Here is a 25,506-nt window from a genome sequence, read left to right on the forward strand (position 1 = left end):
ATAGTAATCATTATCTATGTTAATAATAAACGCAAAGTAAAGTTATTTAAAATTATTGTCTTCGTCACTACAGTATTACATGACAGAAAGTAATTTTAAACTTGGAGTAACTTTACACTGCGTTTATTAATATTTGAAATATAATATACTGACGATAGAAAATTACTCACAACAAGTTTATTTGAGTTAAAGTTTGCGAACTGTTTTACCGGACCTTGAAGCTACATACGTTTAAAATCGCGTGCTAAACTTTTGCAAACATCATTGTTAAACTAAGACAACTTAACACACTTTACAAGGCCCTTAGGGTATTAAAACTAACTATAAAGGATTAATGGCGTGTTCCGAAGAACTGTTTGACCTGATTCCTGCCACCGAATTCCATCTTCACGCGCCACAACTTGCATATTATCCCCAACATCTAGATGACTGGCGTTCCTCTGCCGTGCGGTTTTCAAGGGACTTTCTCCCATGTACATATAAGCTGTGGAATGAGCGGTGTTTCCAGGCTAGGCATGGAAAAATTGTTAAAAGTATTTAGCAGCACAACAAACCAGGTGTAAACACTATTTGTATGCATTACTCAGCTGATGACGTCGTCAAAACCAGTCAAGCGTTCAAACAAGTAAAATATTTTCGGATAACTGTTTTGCGTGTTTTCATTCACCCCAGTATTTTTCCCTGTAATAATCTAGTAAGACTATCGTATATAGCGCATCCTAAAATCGTATATGCATTAGGAAACCCTAACTTATCCATACAACAAATTACTTTATAATGTTAACAAATCTTTTCTATCTATAAAACTGTCTGCAATAATAGCACATTAAATTTTTCAGATTAACTGTAAAAATGTATCATTTTAAAACTTTTGACAATTTTTTGCCAATAGCGGCAAAAAGGACTGTAAATCTAACGCCTTAGACTATTCGGGTAACTATTACATTATTGGTTTGATTTATGATACAACTTTATTCATATGTCATCCGTGGCCGTCTGTAATGCGACATGCGATAGATGGACTAAAAAATCTGACTTACTTATTATTATTACTGCAAATAAACGCGGGAAAAGAATAAACCAATCGCAAAATGTCAATTTGTAAACATTTTGCATATTCTTCGTATACTCAGGTATATCTATAATTTAAATTTAATTTAATCTAAGATTATTTGTAAGGCCGATAGAGTTTAAAATTTATATTGTCTGAAACAAGAAAGGATCATGTTAAAGCCCTCATCATTTAAATAATACTATAGTCGACCTGACCGACACTGAACCACCCTTGTATTGTGTGGAATGACATTTTATTTACAATATCCACTGAAGAGGATAGGACAATGTAGCCGAAATGTAACCCTACACCGCCTCGAGCTCTAATGTACTTTTAGAACAGCTTTGTTTTGTAAACTATCAAGTAATGAAATCAAATCAAAATCACTTTATTCATTTAGGTCATAGGTTGTCAACGTGGGCGATAACGCCCCCTTGTGGGCGTTTGAGACTTTCAGGGGGGCAGTTGAAGACCCAGAGAAAATTAGGGGGCATTGAGATGGCGCAGATGGGGCGTGGGTTGATTAAAAAATATAGTCTAAAAAGGAAAAAAAAACATACTCTCAAAGTGGGCGGTGAGCAAAATAAGGTTGAGAAACTATGATCTAGTTAGATCAACCAAATGAAACATATGAATGTCAAAAGTTTTCTTTTCTTTACATTTAACACGAAAAAAATTGAGCATTATTGAGAAGAAGTAGCAAGAAGTTCATTGTCACTCTTTTAGATCTATATATTTTACAGTTTTTTCATTTTATAATTACAATATAAGTGAAGTGATGCAAGAAAAAACTCCTACGTCGATAGAAGATAATCGGTAGTTCGAAAAACCATAGGCTATTTTTAATACACTTCAAATGCTATAAATGTATATTCAAATTTAAATATTTTTATTCAAAATAGGATTCAAAATCACTTATTGAACGTCAAAAACTACCACTTATTCAAAATAGACTTCCTCAGACCTGAGAAGAACGGGCGTAAGAAACTCAGTGGGCTTATTTTATATAAAAAATATGGATTACAATGTGATATACAAAGAGCCTGAGGGTGTTCACTTCATTTCCAGTCTGTGGTGTCATTAAGAGAATTGTTTATGCTACAGTAACCTTTCCCACCCAAACGTTTTTCAGAATTCTTTTAAATTTCGTAACACATTAGTTTTGTAAACTTTCTGGGATCATATTGTAGAAGCATATACATGGCCCAATAAAAGACTTACTCGACTTAACCGAGTACTAGGCATAACAAGTTTATGTTTGTTCCTCGTGTTATCATTATGAAATATCAATATTTTAAAAGACATTTATTTTCTCAAAATTGATTCCTTTAGAATTCTTTTTGATGTCATTTCTAATAACTACTAGATACTACTACCGCTTCGGAAACAAATGGCGCTCTGAGAGAGAAGAAGCGGCGCAAGAAACTCTCCCAGCATTCTTTTTTTTGCGCTCTTTTCAATAAAAAATATACAATATTGTACAGTCATTTCTATCGCTATAAAATAATCACAATCTAGTCCCAGGCTGTCCGATCATTTAGATATTCAGCAGTGGAGTAATAAGATTTACGACAGCCCCATTTTTTATAAAACATTTAAATTTATTTATAGATAATGCCTGAACAGTGGCTGGGACTTTATTGTGGAAGTGTATGCATTTACCCTTAAAGCTGTTATGTATCTTATGAAGCCTACTAGAATTAGTTACAAGCAATCCCTTATTCCTAGTGTTATACTAATGAAAAGCACTATTAAGAGCAAAAAGGTGACGATTTTTGTGAACGTATATTAAATTTTCATAAAATATAATATAATACTGACAATGAACAGTCATAATATTTATGTCTTTAATTATTCTTTGAGAGACTGTCTAACCAAGCTGATATATAGCACAAACAGCTCTCTTTTGCAGAGCAAACACTATATTAATGTCAGGCAGCATGACTGATTATATAGATATACCAACACATCCTCTCTCGAAGACCATAAGAAATCGGGGTGGCCACGTAGGTACCGATCACGTACTGATAGAACGAAAAGAGGTGAAGATGAGGAAATCGGGCAAGAGACTGTGGCTGGATGATCTCTGCTTGATGTGTTTTTTATTATTATTATTTCCTTTAAAGTTAAAGTTATTATATATTTTATTTTATGAAATGCTCACATAATGCCTCTATTTATTTACGGTATGTGTGGATTGATGCATCTACTATACTCAATAACTCTTGTGTTTATAAGTATTAATTTTCTTTTTTTGACTTACTCGTGTAAGCCTTTCAGTTTTTGACATTTGAGTATCTTTGTTGCATCACTTTGCATATATTGTAATTGAAATGATTTGTAATGCAATTAAAATGTAAATCTTGACTTATAAGAGTGGCAATGAGTTTCTTGCGACTTCTTCTCATTAGCTCAACCCTTTACGAAGTAGCGGTATATTCAATAAGAAACAATACTTAATTTGTTTTTGACATTCATAAGTGCTATTTCCGTGACCTACATGAATAAAGTGGTTTTGAATTTGAATTTGAATTTGACTCACGTCATGGGATGTGGTGTGGTAATCGCCCATGGACATCTGAAACATCAGATGCGTTGCTGGCTTTTAAGGTATCGATTCAGAAGAACTGCAGTCGGTAGTTGATTCCACAAATTGGCTGTACGAGGCAAGAAAATCCACGTGAAAAGCGTTAATAATTTAACTTCGGAGAGAGATTTAGTTCCACACTGTTGAAGTTGTGAGAACAGCAATTTATATTAAAACTAGCTGACCCAGCAAACGTTGTATTGCCATCTTATTAGGTATTAAAAAATTCAATTATAAAAATTTTTGGGGTATAAAAAATAGATGAAGACTGATTCTCAGACATACCAAATATATCGTATATAAAATTTATCGTACTACAACAATCATTATATTCGATTGCCATCTTGCAACTCTTTTAAAGTTTATATGTGGATGGAATGGTATAATATTAAAATCGCGATACAAAAGTAGATGTTGATCGTGGACGGGTGAAAATTTGAAGTTGTATGTATTTTTTAATGCTGAATCATAATAAAAAAAATATTTAGAGGTTGGTGACCCTTATCATTTAGGGGTATGAAAAATAGATGTTGGCCGATTCTCAGACCTACCTACGATATACACATAAATTTTCAAACAAATTGGTTTAGCCGTTTCTGAGAAGTTTGGTAACAAACACCGGGACACGAGAATTTTTTATAAGTATTAGAGTTACACCTTACGTCTAAACGTCTGGTACACAAAGAAAAGAATTCTTACGAAGAATAACGAAACATTAGGCCTTGTAATGAACAACATTATATTTTAACAACATTAACAAAGAAAATTGCATGAAAAATGAATTGAGAACTATCAAAGTGATTACTCCGGCCACGCTAAATAAAATAAATGAGCTTTATAAGAGGCGAAGTAAAAGCTTGCAAAAAGCCACAAAGGAGGTTTTGTTTTCTAGATCATATAATTGTAATTTATTGTGGCAACGAAGTGAATTCATTTTGTACCATGACACTGTGTAATTGCTATGTCTTTTAGCATTAATTGTAGCTTTTCCAACGAAATTGTATGTTATATGTAACATTCTTTATGACTATAATAAGCACTGTAACACTACTGAACTAATTTTTAAGAACAGAAAACGTTGTTTTTTAAAGACTTAAATACTTAAGGAAGGTATAAATTAAAAAAAGTGTGTGTGTACTTATGTATGCACGCAAGAAGTTATACTTCTTTGGCGTAACAAAGTAAACGTACTCAAAATTATTTATTGCTTCTGCTATTCTAAGTTTGTAGAAAGAACAATATTGTAAAGATCTTGCAAATATGGCTTTGACAATTAATTATTAAATAATGAATACGGCTGTATGGGCTTGAACCCTTTGCCTATCCTAATTCACTCTCATGATTTTTTCATAACGCGCCTAAAGAAGTATAACTTACACTTACTTATAACAATTTACACACATACACTCACAAACACACTCCATCCTCCAATCCACTATGAGTAGTAAGGTCTGTGAATTTTGTGATGATAATGTTTTAATTTAAAAAGAAGGAAAATATGGAATGGAAATCGAGTGTAATGGGTCACCTGATGGTTGGTGATCACCACCATACAGCCCATACTCTCTTGCAAAAACCAGAATAAACACAGGAGCGTGGCCCGCTGATGCTGGGTTGCACCAAACCAGATGATGAGAATAGTACTCCGGTTATGGCCTAATTTTCAGTTAATAGAGCGCTTATAGTTTCGCACTTTGCTTGAAGTCAGGTGACCGCGGACACATAACAGATGACATGGCTTTCATTACGGCCGCGGAATTGAGTATTTGATATATTTTTACTATCATTTTTATTATCAAATAAAAATAATGACCAATAAAATTAAATAATGACAACCCATATAGGCGAGTAGTGATGCTGCGTAATGTTCCTGGGTAAAAATCTCGGTAGGTGCAAACATTATTTTTGTTGAATATTATGGATGTTTGTTTCCGAGTCCTGGATGTTTATTATGTATTCATTTATGTTAAGGTTAGTATATTGTAAGTGTATACTGGCGAAGAGTTATTATAATATAAAGGAGTACATTGAGTTTGTAGAAGTTTGGCGTACGGCTCCTTGCACATGGCGAGTCTCTGCGAACCCCGTAGCATCCACTACTAACGTATTTATAATTACTTACGTAAATTACGTTTTGACGCTAAACCTAGTTTTTTCAGGCTATACCTAGTTTGGGGCAAGACTACCAAAGTAATATTAGACAAGAATAACAAAGTAATATTAGAGTACCTACCACCTACACATACTTCTACCACCAATTTTTAAGGCTAGGACCGAGCTAATGGCAAGATTCTCTCGTACAAGATTGCCATAGTATTAATTCGAAATTAGAATCATTTTTGATTTATTACAAACATAACACAATTTACAAAACTAACAAAACTATGTCATGTTAAATAGTATTAGTATACAATTAATAAATTTTCGTATAATTTTTATGTAGATTGAATGATTAGCATTACTCCAACTGTAAAAGATTTTTTTTCGCACTGTCTAAGTATATAAAATAGAAACGTAAAGAATGAATTTTCGTCTCATATCGTGTAGAAATATAATTATTTGTTGTACAAATATAACCTTTATGTAAACCGTCAAGAAATGGCTTTAATTATGCGCTGTTTTGGCGATTTCTTGGGGTAGCGGGCTTAAGCAATGATATTTAAAAGTATTGCCTCTTTATTGTATATAATATCATTGAGGCTTAAGAAAAACTGGCTTATTCCTCGGATAAAATCAAAATGGTGTCAATTATTAATGTCAGCTGAGCGTACAGAGTACATTATAACTGAGTGACCAAGGATTCATAACTGCTAATAAAAATTACTAAATTACTAACTACATTGAATTAGAATTCAGAGAAAATTTTATTAAAAATGTAGCGTTTGAGAAAAGAGCAGAAAAAACTTTAAAGATAATGTTTGAAAAACAGCACTTGACATATTGACAAAGTTCAAAGTGACGAATATATTAAAAATGTCCTGTCTTGCTATACTGTACTGAGACAATGACAAGCCTATTTAATTTGTCTGCATTAATTACACTTAACAAAAAATTGTTATACTAGGAGTAACTTTTTGTGTTGTGAGTTATTCTGAAAGTAATTGCAGCAAATAATTTTATACAGCTTAGTTATTCTCGGATAATGACACCATCGGTGAAATTGAGCATACATAGACTGTGGCAGCTATGAGCACGTCGAAATAAATCATAAAAAGGAGGTCTCACCTACTTCTAGATTTCTTTGCCCATAAACCTAACGGGATTTTTTTTAATTAATTTTTCTTGTAATCGAGTATATATTGAAAAATAACATAAAAATTCTTATCTATTTTTTTTTGGTTTGAGTAAGAAGCTCTATCTATACGTATAAATTATATAGGGAACCAGGCATAAGTCGAATTTTACCAAAACATATATTTTTATAAATCTATAAATAAAAAACAACCCGGGCGTTTGTTGAGTAAAAGTGTCAATACAAACAAGACGTTAAACTGAGCATAAGAGTACGCCCTACTCATTGCTATGTACTGCGGCTCATTTGCAGTCTGATAGCGGAACGGCCAGAGTGTGCTTAAAGACAATGTAAGCACACTTTTCCTTAGTCGTGTGTCAACTGTCACTGTCCGAATCGAATCTAAACTGAATAGATGTTTTACATTGCTGCTTATTGAATAAGAATATTTTAAACAATTGGAGTAAATGCAGCAATGTATAGAAATAGCAGTCGAAGCTTATTATGGTGTAATTTGTGGAATGTTCCTTATTTCGGCTTTATTTTTATACGACGTGATTTGTCTAAATGTATAGAAAGAAATTACCCTAGATGAATGAAGAGGCCTGTTTGTGCAATTTACACTATGGGTCCCAAAGAATCTGTCCGTGAAAATTTTTAAGAGATAAGTATCAAAGAGAATTTAAACACTTCGTTCGATAAGTCTGATGATAAAATCTGATGTACGTGCACAGGAATATTAACCTGTTTAAGAAAAATAGCGATGGTCATAATTTTATTACTAGGAATAAAGATAAACTCGCTGTTACCACTACCAGGCTCCATAAAGTTGATAAATCATTTAAAGGGCAATGTATGGGCTTTTATAATAAACTCCCAAGTGATATGCTTAATCTGACAGTAAACAAATTTAAAAATTCAATTCAACGAAAGCTTTATAAGAAAGCTTACTATAAAATTACAGATTACTTAGATGATAAAAATGCGTGGGAATGAACTTGCTCTAACTCTGTTTTAATTAAACAAAACATTATAATTACAAAATGATCTAATATGATTTAAATGAATTAAGATATTTTGACTTTGAATAGATTTTGATTTTTTTTTTTATTTTGACTTGCACATTACTCTTTGACTAAAGACAATGCCGGTGCTGCGGTATACATTGGTGTCTAAATAACATCAAAACTAATAAAAAGTAAATTTATTGATAAAATACAAGCCATACGGTACTGATTCTCATGAGAAAAGCAACACAAAACTGCAAAATTTTAAATTGTATTTACTTGTGTCTGCGATCAACAATAAACTTAATTTAAGTTTGTTTAGTTTAACACTACAGCAAACTTTTTTACCAGAGCCAGTGACTTCGGGTTATTTACCCCGGTCTTAACATCATTTTAGAATTAGTTAAAACATGAAATGACTGGCAATTTTTTTTGATATTAAATATATTTATACATATAGTGCATGTAGAATTAACAGAATATTAACATTTAAAGAGGATTTGAATAAGCTTTGTAGGTACACAGACTAAGAATAAAATTAAGAAGAAAAGTAATTTACTCTACAATTAACTTTAACTTATTATTGCAGTAGAGTTAATATTAAATTATATTAAAATGGATGGGATGAAATAGAAGTTTAAAGTTCACAGGGAATATTATTAAAGAGACTGTCCACAATGACAAGGGATATGCACTGTATCATAGAAGATAGCTGCTGGCAGCGCTCTTAGTTAAATTATTCAGTACCTAAGTAAACATTATTATGTTTTGGTAACTGTAGAAAAGCTTAATTATTATTATATGTTACTAAAAAAATTGGAAATTGTAGAGACAGTCGATAGAAGTGAAAACTTAGAAATTTTAGCATTAAAATTTACATAATGTTTTAAAATGATTAAATAGTAATTAATTTCAATTTATTTTTAAAACTTATTTTCAATAATATATTAATCTAACAAAGACATTATTTTAACAATACACAGTATATAAATACACATTGAACTTTTCACAAAATCTTTTTTAATTGTACGATGTAACCATTTTTATGAAAAAAAAATTCCACTGAGCTTGTTGCACCCGTTCTTATCAGTTCTAAGGCATTATTTTCGAATAGGTGGTAGTTTTTGGCTTTCAATAAGTGATTTTATATCCTATTTGGAATAAATATATTTGAATTTGAATATTCAATTTCACATATAAGATAATATAAACAGCAGTATTGTTGCACAATACGTCAGCTGAATAGTTACAGATATACTGCTATATGCATGTGACGCAAACGCACGTGATTTCCCCCATCTAAAAGTGTCTAACTATATATTATATTTATAATTATTTTTTTGTCGGTGACGGGAACCCATAAGATTTTTCCCTACCAAAAAAGCCCAACGCCGCTATAGAAGTTTTCACTTCAAAAAATGATAATGTTGTTTTAAAGCCCAGGTAACAGTCGCTGAGGCCAAAATAGGCCTGTAAGACATCATCATCATGTTGTTATACCACCCTTGTACCAGGCTGTCAGCGGTTAGTGAGAAATGAAACATCTCATCTGACTCACCTACATAATTATTTAGGACCGAATTTTCGAATAATTACATGTCAAATACAGAACGTTATTAAATCGTTCCACATTTTGAAATCTCATTTCACCCGAATTAACTTTTAATTACTTTGATAATTGCTGTTTGATTTACCTATTCTGTGTTAATAGTAGTGTACTATACCTACTACTACATAATTTAGTCCGAACTTATTCTTGAAATAGTTTTTTCTAGTTTAACAAAAAATTTGCTAAGTATTTATTAAGTTACTCAAATAGATTTTGTATAAACAAGCGTTAGAAATTATACTTCTTTGGCGTAGAAAAAAAAGTGTGTGTGTTAAGTACGTACGCAAGAACTATGTACATAGTATAAGAATACTTCTTTAACGTAATAAAAGAAAAATCCTAGAAAAAAATTGAGTATTCATTCAGTTAACATTATGACTGTCGCAATTTCTAGCAAATTCGTTAATGTGCTTAAAGAACATTATCAATATATATAATATATTCATTATTAAGATGCAACAGTCTAAAATTTTAAAATTAAGCTAGGCACGGAAAATTAGATTTTTCGAAATCACATGCAAAAATGGACCCTGGCTCAAATCAAATCAAATCAAAATCAGTTTATTAGGTCAGGGAAATGACACTTATGAAAGTATAAAGAAAAATTTTTTTTCTTATTGAATCTACCGCTACTTCGTAAAGGGTTGAGCTAATGAGAAGAAGTAGCAAGAAACTCATTGCCACTCTTTTATATCAAGATTTACATCGATTTACAAATCATTTCAATTACAATATAATATGTAAAATGTAAAATGATGCAACAAACACACTCAAACGTCAAATAGTGTGAGATCGTGGACTATCATTATAACGGAAGCAAACGCGCATGTATACAATTTTTTTTTAATAAGTATTCAGTATTAAAATTTAAGCTCTCACTAAAAATGTATATTTTAATTATTTCAAACAGTATCATCGTGTTGGTGACGCCTTAGCTAGACGCGTATCTCCACCAACGTATTTTCAACGTTTTTTGGTTTCGGGGTTGGCAACGCTCCCGTCATTCAAAGTGAAATAAACTTTATTCAATTAGGCTTAAACTAAGCGCTTTTGAATCGTCACAATAAATATTTATATTAAATTATTGAATCTACGATTAGTTCTTAACAAATAGAGCTCGTGAGAAGAACATACAAGAAACTCAACGGCCACTCTTTTCAATCATCTAGATTCTAGAGTATTTAACAATGGTTGTAATAAACATTATTATGTATTAGTGTGGAAGGTGCTACAACCAATCCTGTTCAAATTATATCAAATATTTCATAAGAAGTAATATAAAATGAACTGTAAATTGGATGCCTTTATGATGATGACCTTTAGAGCTTGTATTCATTGTTTGTGTAAGGATGGTCGTGATAACTGTCATAATTAGTACTAGCATCCAATAAATACAATGATTTATTAACTATAACAGGTTCCTCTGGTGTCAAAAAAGAGTATGGGCCGACGTGATGATATACCATCAGTCCTATAAGCGCGTGTTTGTCCACCTCTTCCATAGAAAAGATACTCAAAAATCTATTAATGTGTCTACATATAAAGAAGGGTGTAATATAATCAAATGATGTTTTTTTCCTTACCTTTGTGAGTTCAGTGCACTGTCCGATGTCATTTTGCAATCAAATGTGAATCTGGAACAAAAATAATCACATTTGTATCCTCGCAAGTCCTATATTTTTGACAGATATTGTCCCCATTGGTAGTTGAGTTACGCATTCTTTCGCAGTTTTCTTAGGGTGATTTAACATGAATACTTTTTCATGATTATTTTTATGATTCTTACAAAAATCCTGTACACTCTCGTGGAAAAGAGTATATCTTATCTGTACCATCCTTTACCGTACAATAACAAAATAATTAAGGCGTCCTTTAAAACTGCCTTAAAATATTACATTGTAAAAATATAGATTGCTATGCAGCTTACAGTACTGGGGACCGGTCTCTCTACGGAAATCGTCGACCAGTGCCGGAAAAACCAGTCGCAGAATGGGGCAAAATTAATCTTGTTCAATTTAACTCTCGAGAAGAATATTTTTTTTGGATTCATGAATGTTAGGAATTTCCTAGTTTACTAAATAATTTTGTTCATAAGGTAGGTATACCTTTTTGTAAATTATCAAAATTATTATTAATTAATAATTCGATTAAATTTCCTATCGTTCAGTTAAGTATAAAACCTAGATACTAAACATCAGAATTTTGGTGGTTAGGTTATGAAATCAGAGATTGCTTGCAGTGGTGACATCATAGTAAATGGTACATCGTCAAATTTGTGGGTGTCTTTCTGCACGAATAATTAACTATATTTTGTCGTATCACCCCTTTTTATCTACACACCCCTCAATACCTCGCCTCATATTGGAAAACTGAGTCTCAAAATCTCGAGCGTTTACCAATTCACTTCGATAAGCAGTTTCTTCCAGGTTATAAATAAGGCAATACTTCAAGGCTCAGCAAAGCGGACATCCGGTGACATAATATGGAGTATTGCTCTCATTCCTGGTATGTTGAACTATTTGACCGATTGAAACGTAGAGCTGCGAAATCTGCGAATTCTCAAGGATCTAGTGTAAACAGCTAGATAACTTGGCATTGCGTAAAGTAGCTACATTGTGTCTTCTACCGCATTATTCACGGGGAGTGTTCCGCAGAGCTGTCTGGCCTACCTATGAATTTCACAATTACAACATCAACAGAACAATACCCCACCGTCTGGATGTGTGGTGTTCATCTTCAGTGCAGTTTTCAAATAACTTTCTTCCACGTAAAACCTAACTGTCTATTATCCTTGCGCTGTGTTCCCGGGACGATACGACATGGGTAACTTCAAAAGAAGCGCGTACTCTTTTCTACAAGGCAAGCTACGCTTCAGTGATTCCTTTTATTTTGCAGAAGAATAAAACAAATTAGCAGATCAGGGTGACCCGAACGCTCGTTTGCTCTCCGTTATTATTCATTTTTTTCTATGGAAAAGGAGCACAAACTAGCGTATAGGTCACCTGGTGATAAGTGATCACCGCCGCCCACATTATCTTGCAACACCTGAAGGTGTATACGCTTTTTGGAAGATACCCGTGTCAAACGACAAGGAATGCGGAAACACCACACTAGGGGGCTTATTCCTAGTGTTAGTATTATTATTAGTGGAAGAAAGTTCCTTCATAACTGCACTGTGGAGGAACGCCACACATCCAGATGGTGGGGATGATATCCTAATCTGTGACGTATTGTGCGAAGTTAGAATTTGGTGGCAGGAATCTGGTGAAACAGCTCTTCAGAACACTCCCCTCAATAGATGCGGTAGAAGACACACAATGAAGCGACGTCTCTACACAACGCCAGTAAAAAAACTTGGGAAACTCAAAATCTTCGAATAATAAAACACAACCAGTTGTTATTGTATAAAATCATTTTATTCAGTGAGAGTGAAGCGTAGCCCAATTTCGTTTGAAACAAAACACAAAACAGAATGGATATCGGCTCCATATTCCTGGAATTAATTTTTCACAGAACAGAGCGTCCCGTAATTGCACGCTCGTGTAAAAAAATCAATATTTAATATTCATTCTCTCTAGAGCCATTTAATTAAATCAGAAATAGCGTGCTTTATTATAATTAACTTTATCGATGATAATATTTAATTATTAGACGATTACATTTAGCCACGCTTCTTTTTGGTATTATTATGACAAAAACGCCAAAATATTGTCTATGTCAGAGCAGTCAGTTAAATTTTGAAACAAGGTTTGCTTTCAATGTCCTGTCAGTGCTACTCCATCATTCCGCCTCTTTTAGAGGAAGTTTTAGGTACAGTGCCACCAAGTGCTGGAATGATATACCACCACCGTTTCGCAGCTTGAAGACTGTTGGAACATTCCGGAAAAAAGTTAAATACCTTATTCTTATGTCTATTTGAATAATTAAGTATCTTATATTATTACATGATATGTCTATTAATAATACATAACAACTGGAATGAACTTATTGTTAGTTTCTGTTGCTAATATTTATAAAATTGCTATTATTTTAATATTAATGTCCCTATATTCAGATCAGTAGTACCAAATTTCAAATTATCATCTTTAAAAAAAATATTAATGGAACCTTTAATAAAACAAAAAATATTATTTAACAATTGTAGTTACTCAATGAATCACCAGGGGGCTGCTGAAAATCAGCGCTGTCGGTCAACCAACGCAGCATGACGCTGAGTCAGCTCCTTTTGATAGCAATAACTGCCAAAGAGTACTTTTAAATTATAAGCACTATAATATTATGCCTATATTATTTTTATTTTTTACTTTTTGTATTCTTTTGTGTTATTTCTGTAAGACTTTTTTACTTGTATTATTCTGTGTGGTGGTTTGTGTTTGTTATTAATAAAGTTTTCATTCATTCATTCATTTATTCAAAATGTAAACTAATAGCCCCTTTACAAACTCATGACGTTTACCAAGTGTTGTTGCAATATGTTATATCATAAACATTCCCTATAGTAAATACATGTACAGATAATCCTCCCTATAACTATATATAAACTATATATAAAACGCGTTTAGTTTTTTTTCCGTTTAACGCGTTGTTACGACCTCGTAATTCGTAATAATTATTAACCACAAATCGTAAGAAGTATTTCAATTGTTTGCCTAGTTTTACTTTTTTATTAAAGTTTAAAAATAATAATTAATAATTTAACACAAATGATACACGTGCAAAAGTACGCAAAGCTTATTAGGAACTGTACAAATCTTTATAAATTTCACAGTACAGAAATATGTATGTGGGAAAATCCCCGTGTTATAGGTGCTGCAGGTCGCGTAATATGAAAACGTGTTATAAGGAGGATCACTGTATTTCTGTTTCGTCTTATAATGTAGTAAAAAAATAAAGCGCATTATTTCTATAACTCTTTCACCGGATTTTCCTGATCTGAGGCTTTCCGATACTTGTATCGGTTATCTTTCAGAGCATATACTTACAATATACTAGCGTTTAGATGTTTGGAAAGCGTGCAAGAGAGAAGATCAACTCTAACGGACAAACAGCAAGATTAAAAAGTAAGCGAATATATTGTTACTGTAACCGATTTTTTTTGTCAAGTCGTAAACAGTCAGCCACTCTTGACATTCGCTACTTAGTATTTTGAACATTGAACTACTAATGCAAATTGACAGATATAATTTCACGGTCACGCATTATAAGGCTCGCAAGTTTTTTTTTGAAAATAAGGGACAAGATGAGCGGGATGTTCCCCTGATTATAATTGATACGCCTTGCCGATTACAAGAATCTGAATGAAAAACCCAAAAAGTCTGGGCGGCACTACAATAGCGCTCGTCACATTGAGACATAAGATGTTAAGTCTCATTTGCACATTATTTCACTAACTACGGCGCCGTTCGGACCGAAACACAGTAACGTTGACACATTACTGCTTCACGGCAGAAATAGACGCCGTTGTGGTACCTATAATCCAGCCGGCATCCTGTGCAAAAGAGTCTCCCACTGGTAAAATATATGTAATCCGTAATCCGACATAAATAAAAAAAAACACAACACATGTTTCTAGTTCTATTTTAATCTGTGAAGTGATTCTGTCGTGGCTATTAAATATATAGTCAAAATGTCACAACAGAGCGCACCTGTTAATATACACTGCACACAGTGCCGGACTTAGAGTACTGGAGGCCTCAGGGAACAAAGGAATAGAGGCCCCCTGGTCCAAAATATTTTTCAAATAAAATGGATAATTTTTTTAGTCGAGTTTTCCAATAAATAGTTAATTGTGAAACCGAGTATAGATTATGTTATTATTAAATAAACATACAAATATAATCGGAAACCAGAATTATCTGAAATTAAATTTTAGCGTTAATGAACCGAACCTCCCAAGCTTTATTCACCGAAAAATCGTATTAATTTCAATGCTCAAGAGAGAATGGTTTGATAGATGGTTTAGTCCCATCGTGGTTCAAAGCCTATTTCTTATAAGTTTCAATATTGAGAATTAGCGCTCTCCAGTGCTCATAATAATTATAATATAGGGACGAATAAATATAGATCGATGATTTCTATTAATACTTAAGAAAATCATGTTTGTAAAAAAAATCTGCTGGTAAAGGTAAAACGCGCAAAAAATATCAAGGAAAAAGTATTCACTAGTCTGAATTTGAATATTATTTTTTCCGAAGTCTCTTTTGTGCGTCCCTCTTTGGTGGGGCCCTGGGGCTGTAGTGCCCTCCCCTAACTCCGGCCCTGACTGCACAGAAGCTCATGGGAGTTTTATGGGTTATATTTTAAAATAAAACCGCCATAACATTATTATTATAACGTGACCGGGAGCGAATGTTCACGATAAACATTGTGTAGAAATAAAAACAAATAATCTTCATAATCTACGACGTTATAATATAATTAAGAAGTTTTACGACATTGAAAGGCCTAAAATGCTGCAACATTTCAAAGAGATGAATATTTTTCTAGTTCTATAAAAACCGATTTCATAATAGTTATTTTCATAACATAATTTAGGATAGTAGATAAATCTTTTTTTATTTTTTTATTTCTATAGTTTAATTCAATCTTTTTGAGTGCAATTACTTGCCAACAAACTGTTAAAGTCTTATATAATTTGTATAACAACATTTACATCATTATGTTTAGAGTACTTATTTAATTAAAAAAAATATTGTTTTGAGTTTAATTTCGAATCGAGTTGTTTTTATATAACATTGTTTCAAGAATGATAAAATAAATGAAGAGTTCGTTCGGATCAAAATCTAAGAGTATAAATTAAACCAACGCATATTATCATAAATATTGCAGATTTAGTTGTTATGAATCGCGCGCGCGTTACGTAAACCTAATTTAGAAGATGGTTATCAATTACAAAGTTAACTCAGACTTACTCCAAATTATACAACATAGGGGAGTTGGTAGAGAAGCCAGTGATAAAAATACAATGATTTGTCAGTGATGAAAAATAAAAAAACAGTGATAATAATCAAATAATAAAAGGCATTTATTTTCTCAAAATTGATTCCTTTAGAATTCTTTTTGATGTCATTTCTAATAACTACTAGATACTACTACCGCTTCGGAAACAAATGGTGCTCTGAGTGAGAAGAAGCGGCGCAAGAAACTCTCCCAGAATTCTTTTTTTGCGCTCTTTTCAATAAAAATATACAATATTGTACAGTCATTTCTATCGCTATAAAGTAATCACAATCTAGTCCCAGGCTGTCCGATTATTTAGATATTCAGCAGTGGATTTACGACAGAGCCATTTTTTTACAAAACATTTAAATTTATTTATAGATAATGCCTGAACCCTGGCTGGGACTTTATTATAGAAGTGTATACATTTACCCTTAAAGTTATTATGTATCTTATGAAGCCTACTAGAATTAGTTACAAGCAATCCCTTATTTCTAGTGTTATAATTAATAAAATAATAATAAATCAATAATATTTGAGTGTATACTTTTGCAAGTGTTATTTAAAGTTTATTTTGTTATAATTTTGCTTTACTTCACGTAGGTACTCGTATTTTTTTTGTAAACAATTAATAAATAAATAAGGAAAAGAATTTGAATGTATAGTGAGAATGGAGCATTGCAATCTCAGATAAAGGATTGGTCTCCATTTTGCTTCAACTAGATACCGCACAACCTAACAACAATAGTTTTTTTATTACGGCAACCATTACATGCTTGTGTGCGTGGCATCGTGACACTCAATGGCATCTTTCAAATTTTGTAACACGCTTCGCGCTATTTTATATTGAAATTAATAAAATACAAAATACTTACTGATGATAATATGTGATACCAGTGACTTTCTTATTTCTTGTTGTATTATTTTTACAAAACTTTACTACGCAACCTGGCATTTTTTTTTAATTATTAGCAAAGTTTTACAGAATACGTCACACATTGTTTAATACTGGCTCGAGTACACCCACCTAGTTGCCGCACTTAGCGACTACGACTGCGGTATCTAGTTGGAGCGCAGCGGAAACCAATACTTAATTTACGATTTCAATATATAATTTTTCCAGACAAAAACAAAATGTATTTCCAATATATTGGACTATATTAATCAAAATTCAATGTTGTTAATATATCGATTTGTATGCGAGCTTCCGTAAACTATTTGGACAGTTGTGATCTATTGTTCAAACAAGCACCATACATAACAATAAAGATTCGACCATATTCATCGTACACCGAACCAATCTCACTGTGGCAGACATGCATTTCAATTACTTTGGAACTATGTTTCTTGTAACACAACTGGATGAGCGTATTTATCTATTAGGAGGTATTAACACTCTACCAGTGGGATGCTCCTTTGCACAATTCAAATTCAAATTCAAATTCAAATATTTTTATTCAAAATAGGATTTATAATCACTTATTGAACGTCAAAATGTACCACCCATTCAAAAGAGACTGCCTCAGACCTGAGAAGAATGGGCGCAAGAAACTCAGCGGGTTTTTTTTTTATATAAAATATGGATTACAATGTAATATCGTACAATAAACAATAATAATTAAAGAGCCTGAGGGTGTTCGCTTTAATCCCAGTCCGTGGTGTCATTAAGAAGTTTATGCTATAATAACCTTTCCCACACAAACGTTTTTTAACAATTCTTTTAAATTTCGTAACAGATTTGTTTTGTACATTTTCTGGGATCATATTGCAGAAGCATATACATCGCCCAACAAAAGACTTACTAACTCGACCCAACCGAGTAGTAGGCATAACAAGTTTATTTTTGTTCCTCGTGTTAACATTATGAATGTCACAGTTTCTAGAAAATTCCTCAATGTGCTTATGAACATACAAAACATTATCAAAAATGTATTGAGAAGCAACAGTCAAAATGTTTATTTCTTTAAATTTTTCTCTTAATGATTCTTTAGGACCTAGGTTATAAATCGCGCGAACAGCCCTCTTCTGCAGCACAAAGATAGTATTAATATCGGCCGCACTGCCCCATAACAATATACCATAGGACATAATACTATGAAAATAACTAAAGTATACTAATCTCGCCGTATCTTGGTCAGTTAACCGTCTGATTTTCTTAACCGCATATGCTGCAGAACTAAGCCTATTCGCCAATCCTTCAATATGGGGGCCCCACTGCAATTTGGAATAAAGAGTAATGCCAAGAAATATAGCAGATTCCACTGGTTTTACCACCTCTCCATTTAATAAAATATTCGCATCTACATTTTTGACATTTGGCGCGGTGAATTTAATATATTTGGTTTTATGATTATTTAACAATAAGTTATTGGCGCTAAACCAGTACACGATGTCAGATAGAGCATTGTTTACTTCGTCATATAAAACTTGGCTTCGTTTCACTTTGAATATAAGTGAAGTGTCTTCCGCAAACAATACCACTTTGTGTTTTTTTTCTACAAGGTTAGGTAGATCATTTATATAAATTAGGAAGAGGAAGGGTCCAAGAATAGACCCTTGTGGTACCCCCATACCGAGAGGAGTCCCAGGAGATCTCCTGCCATTCACCTCGACCCTCTGAATCCTATTATTTAAATATGAGATCAGAAGATCGAGTGCAGATCCTCTTATACCATAGTGGCATAGCTTCCTGACCAGCGTGGAATGTTGAACACAATCAAAAGCCTTAGATAAATCACAGAAGATACCAAGTGCATTCTGTGATTCCTCCCAGGCCTCAAAAATATTCCTGATGAGTTCAACACCTGCATCCGTAGTCGAGCGTCCCCTAGTAAAGCGAAATTGTTTTATATGAATTAACTTATAAGTGTTAAAGTGAGTAAGCATTTGGCTTAAAATAATTTTTTCAAAAATTTTACTAAGGGTCGGCAACACCGAAACAGGGCGATAGTTATTCGAGTCAGAATTGAGTCCCTATTTAAATATTGATGTAATTTTACTATACTTCAGAAGGTCAGGAAACACGCCAGCTATTAAAAACTAGTGCTAGATATGGTGCTATGACGTCAATAACAGAACTTATTATATTTACAGATATGCCCCATGTATCAGCAGTTTTTTTTATTTCTAAGGATCTGAAAGTTTTAATTATTTCTGCTGGGCTAACAACACTGAATTTGAAATTTTGTTTACATTCCTTAACATTTTCCAAAAGAAGATATTTGCACAGGATGCCAGCTAGATTATGGGTACGACAACGGCGCCTATTTCTGCTGTGAAGCAGTTATGTGTAAGCATTTCTGAGTTTCAGTCTGAAGGGCGCCGTAGGCAGTGAAATTACTGGGCAAATGAAACTTAGCATCTTATGTCTCAAGGTGACGAGCGCAGTTATAATGCCGCTCAGAATTTTTTGGTTTTTCAAGAATCCTGAGCGGCTCTGCATTGTAATGGGCAGGGCGTATCAATTACCATCAGCTGAACATCTTGCTCGTCTCATTTTCAGTCCTTATTTTAAAGAAAAATGTGCTGCAGACGAGGGCTATTCGCACTATTTATAACTTTACGAGGGTGGCACTGAAAATTTCGGGAATCAAGGAAGTGACACACAACATTACCGTTTAAAAATGTATTTATTGGTTTTCGAAGTATTCTCCGCGAAATTTGACACATTTTTCCATACGATGGAACCAATCATTGAAGCAACCATTCCATTCGGAAGTTGGGGTCTCCAAAATGGCCGTTTTGTAGGCGTCCACAGCTTCATCATTCCATTCCCAATACTTTTAGTGCAGCCTATGTTTGTCCTAAGTTCATTGAAACCAAAATTTAACTGAGTAAAAATTGTCACAAAATTGGTATTTCAATCCTTAAATCATATGCTAACATAGCTCTTTATAAATCTTTATTTATAATCTTATATGAAGGGTTTTATTATTTAGTAAGAAAACTATTTTGATGCCAAATGGAAAATAACACCCTTGTAGAGTACAAATGATTTGAGTTTTCTTTAGTGTTAATTCCGCAAATATTTGTCTTTAAACAATTCCACACGTGTTTCGCCTCTACACGAGGCATCCTCAGGACTTGTTGTCTCGCCAAAATCTGGCACGAGACTCATGCCAGTCACACTCGTTTATTTAAAGACAAATATTGGCGGAATTAACACTAAAGAAAACTCAAATCATTTGTATAATTATGGATTTCCGCACAGTAAACGCCTACTTCAATAAAATACCCTTGTAGAGATCCAGAGCACAATAAAAACTTAGTATGATTATGCATAGGTAACTTGAGTATTTAAGTTAAGTATTATATTGAATAAACGTGACAAAATTCGCGTCCTTTGGCATAATGTGGCGTTACTACCCTACTCGTCACCCAAGACCTGTTTACATTATTATACTCAATGGCTCCAGTAACTAGCATATACATAATTATATAAGCGTATAAAAGGCATAAAAAGCATTTTATTCTCAAAATTGATTCCTTTACAATTCTTTTGCTGTCAGTTCTAATATCTTAATATATATATAAATTACATGACACGTTGTTTGTCCGCGATGGACTCCTAAACTAATGAACGGATTTTAATGGGGATTACTTCATGGAGTGCAGTTTGGTCCAACTTGAGAGATAGGATAGTTTTATTTCGATTTGGGACCCATAATCATTTTTATTTCCAATATTTGTTATGTATGGATATATTTTCTTGACGCACGGTTTGACAGTTCTGCTGTGAAATATTTTCATTATTACAACAGGGAGCATTTTTTACGAAATAATTCTTGATGTTTTGAAATATTATTGGCGAATTTCTATAAAACAGATTTTTTTTTATTATCTACAGAACAACGTCTGTTGAGTCAGCTATTATAATAATATTGATGAATAAAGCATGCAAAAGAGAACAAAATTCGTAACGGAGTTACAGTAAGGTAGAAAAGTATAGCGAATCTAATTTTCTAATCTAATGTAATTTTTGCGATTTTTGAAAACAAAATTTACGAACGATGCGGGACTCAAGCCCGCTACCTCTCGCGATCCGTGCGAGCGTTCTTCCACTGAGCCAACTGTTCGAGTGGCGTATCGTTGATAAATCTTGATTTTGTTCATTTAATTTGTATGATAGTGAATCTGTTGTTAGAAAATAATTGTGACTCCATGCCTGGGTCTGCTAGAGTGCTGTGAGGTGAATCAGAGGCTGAAAAAAAGGACGATGTATTAATCTTAAAGCTCTATTTAAAAATTTAAATTCTTCATAATTTGACAATACAAGGTCCAGAAATATGAGATGAAGGAACATTATAACTTTACCCTTAGATAAGTTGTACGTCTAGATAGACTGTGAGAGCTGTAAGCACGTCGAAAAAAATAGTGGTGAACTGCGAGCCTCTATTTTTCAGAAATGCACTGACACTTAAACAAAGTTACTTACGTACTTTGAGTGTAAAACGTAGCTGTCATGCACACTAAAGTAATAAGCCTGGCCTATTGTAGACGTTGAAATTATCTAAAGTCTTAGATATTTTAGAGTCAAATCCCAAACTGTATACTTTTTTGATTGTGTAAATTAAGGGTTGTTACTCTAACTAACATGATAAATAATAATAATATTACTAAACAAGAACAGTTTTTTTTAATACAACTCAAATGGGCAAGAGGCTTACGGGAAAGGGGAGTGGTGAGCCAACCGTCCGTGGACATCCGCAACAACAGGTGTCAAGAAATGCGTTGCCGGCCTTTAAGGTTCGCGAAAACAGTAGGCGGTAATTAATTCCACAAAGTGGTTGTGTGAGGCAAGAAATTACTGGTAAAATGCGTGGTTGTGGAATGCCAGACGTCAACCTTATGTGGGTGGTATTTTGCATTGTGATGTAATGTCCGGTGGTGGAATTTGGCCGCTGGAATCAACTGGAGCAGCTTCTCTGAACACTCCCCATTTTAAATGCGGTAGAAGATGCAGAGAGAGCCATATAACTACGCAACGCCAAAGCCAAGCGAAATAACTTTTCTTTTTATTAAAAAAAAAAATTAAATTATATTTTTATGACTGGTCTGTCAAGTGGAGTGCTAATAACACATAGCAAACGGACCACGAAGGGCACATAGCAACGAATAAGGAAAATGAGTCAATTTCAAAATTCCCTTTAGCTCCGTCACTGGCGTTAAATATTCCTCCTTGTAAGAGGAAAATTCTACGTAAATGTTTTCAGATGTGATATGTTTTGTAATGAATTTTTCATTTCATTCCATGGAAAGAAACATCCATATTCAACAAATAAATGTTAGGACCTACCGGGATTCAAATTCGACCGTTTTTCCGTCCCTTTATAATAGTAATGATTATAATGTTATGAAAAGTATGGATTAGAATGTTATATGGTACAAAAATATCTTATAATTAAATAGCCTTAGGGTGTACTCTTCATTTCCAGTCTGTGGTATCATTAAGAAAATCATTTAATATGTTATAGTAACCTTTCCCACAGAAAGTTTTTATACAATTCTTATAAATTTCGTAACACGTGTGTTTTGTATATTTTCTGGGATCATGTTGTAAAAGCATATACATCGCCCAATAAAAGAATAACTAACTTGAATTGACATAGTAGTAGGCATAACAATTATTACCTATGTATTTAATAATATAGACATGTTAAGACAGACCCCCAAGATAAAGATTAGATTACTTAAGAAAAAGCTTACAAATGTATTATTAGATAATATTAGGTAATAAGTATAGAAAGACTACATGATGTCACGCATTATAATAATATAGTTATTCGCATCTCATATCATTATTCTTTAATTTTAGAACCATTTTGTGTTATGTTTGTATATTGGCTGGTAGTAGGTTATGTATAAAATAAATGAGCGCATCTCACGCCGATTAACGTAACGTTTAGCGAGTAAATAAATGTAAGTTAAATGTAAGTAGATATATGTAAATAAATAAATATAAAAACATTGCGTGTGTACAAAGTAAACATGTCAGAAGTGAAACCCGCATGGTGCATGAACCTCTAAACTGCATATGAATTCCTGGTACGTGTTGCTAGGATGACACATGATTTCAACCGCTATGAAAGACATTCCTACCACCACTAATATATATAATAATATGTTCTCCTGGTGTCTATGTAGTAATACGTCGTGCGCTTGGAGTCAGAATAGATTATGGTATATTCGCGCCATACTTAAGACAATCTCTTCTTTAACTATGATCGCCTGGTACTAAAACATTGTATTATGCTTCCTATCTCATTATCTCCCATGTTAATATTATGAATTGATGTGACTGCTCTTTCTACTGTCGCTTTTTCGTTTCATCGACATTCAAATCACAACGATGATAAAGAAGTTTTCACTTCAATAGTATGCATATTTCTGTCTCATTCTTTGCCAGCTTCATCCTACAAATTTTTGTATTTGTGTCTCTTACCAGTCGTTTTCTCCGTTGCATCCGGTTTGAAATCACAACGATTCTAAAGAAGTTTCACTTCAAAAATATTCTTCATATTCTTATTTTCTGGGCTTACATCGTTAAAATTCACACAAAAGGACTGAGATAAACAACGGGTTGGCCTTACAAAACACCAGACCACGCCAGACAAACGATATCTAGGCCACGAAACGTATAATAATATAATTACTGTGCTTTTAAATATAACGTGTTAATTCAACGTTTATAAGCTTTCAAATTGCCACAATCTGTAAGCTAACGAGCGTCATTATTGACGTATGCAAATGATTTATGAAGCGAGGTGTCCCAGTTTATTCGTAAACATAAATTTACTTGGAGATTTTGCTGTTCTTTACAATGTAAACAAGTCAGTGACCGAATTATAAGAGTTGTAAAAGCAGAAATAAAAATGATAATAGTAATACTTGCATATGCATATTACATAATAATATATCCGAGTTATTTGTTGTTTTTTTAGCAGGACGGCACCCTTCAGACTGAAACACATTTTTTTTTTTATGGAATAGGAGGACAAACGAGCGTACGGGTCACCTGTTGTTAAGTAATCACCGCCGCCCACAATCTCTTGCAACACCAGAGGAATCACAGGAGCGTTGCCGGCCTTTAAGGAAGGTGTACGCGCTTTTTTTGAAGGTACCCATGTCGTATCGTCCCTGAAACACCGCACAAGGAAGCTCATTCCACAGCTTTGTAGTACGTGGAAGAAAGCTCCTAGAAAACCGCACTGTGGAGGACCGCCACACATCCAGATGGTGAGGATGATATCCTAACTTGTGGCGTGTCGTGCGAAGGTGTAATTCGGCGGCAGGAATCAGGTTAAACAGCTCTTCGGAACACTCCCCGTGATAAATGCGGTAGAAGACACACAATGAAGCGACGTCTCTACGCAACGCCAAGTGATCAAGCCGTTCACAGAGCACTGGGTCCCCAACAATTCGAGCTGCTCTGCGTTGCACGCGGTCAAATGGATCGAGCTGATACTGGGGTTCGCCAGACCAGAGATGACAGCAATACTCCATGTGTGGCCGGACCTGCGCTTTGTAGAGCGCTAATATGTGGGCCGGCTTGAAGTATTGCCGTGCTCTATTAATGACGCCCAGTTTCTTTGAAGCCAATTTGGCTTTGCCTTCCAGATGACCACGAAATTGGCAATCGCTCGAGATTTCGAGACCCAGTATCCCGATACTAGGCGCGGCTTTAAGAGAAGTGTTCTCGAAGAGCGGTGATACGACAAATGGGGTTTTTTTGTGGTAAACGCGCAAACTTGAGTCTTCTGGGGGTTAAATTGGACAAGGTTCAATTTTCCCCATTCCGCGACCTTCTCAAGAGAGGACTCGACAGAAGACACAAGTTTCTCCCGGCATTGGTCGACGATTTCCCGAGAGAGACCTGCAGGGCCAGTGTATACGGCATCACCAGTGCTATTGTCTGCATAGCAATGAATGTTGGAGGTGTCCAACATATCATTGATATGCAGTAGAAACAGCGTGGGAGACAGCACACAGCCTAGGGGCACTCCAGCATTCACGGGCTTCGGGTTCGAGCAATATCCGTCGACAACGACCTGTATGCAGCGCCCAGTGAGGAAGCTGGAG

At 33.9% G+C, this 25,506-nt stretch overlaps 1 protein-coding gene across 1 annotated transcript in view; it reads right to left on the reverse strand.

Annotated features, from left to right (window-relative positions):
- Positions 1 to 25,506, reverse strand: part of LOC126964651 (arrestin homolog) — a 111,587-nt gene that overhangs the window by 52,172 nt on the left and 33,909 nt on the right. The window contains exon 2 of the mRNA XM_050807895.1: positions 11,073 to 11,123. Coding sequence (XP_050663852.1) covers positions 11,073 to 11,104 — 32 coding nt within the window. The 5' untranslated portion in view covers positions 11,105 to 11,123. The remainder of the gene's footprint in view (positions 1 to 11,072; positions 11,124 to 25,506) is intronic.

This window comes from Leptidea sinapis, chromosome 5, assembly GCF_905404315.1.
Source record: "Leptidea sinapis chromosome 5, ilLepSina1.1, whole genome shotgun sequence".
Classification (NCBI taxonomy): Eukaryota; Metazoa; Arthropoda; class Insecta; order Lepidoptera; family Pieridae; genus Leptidea; species Leptidea sinapis.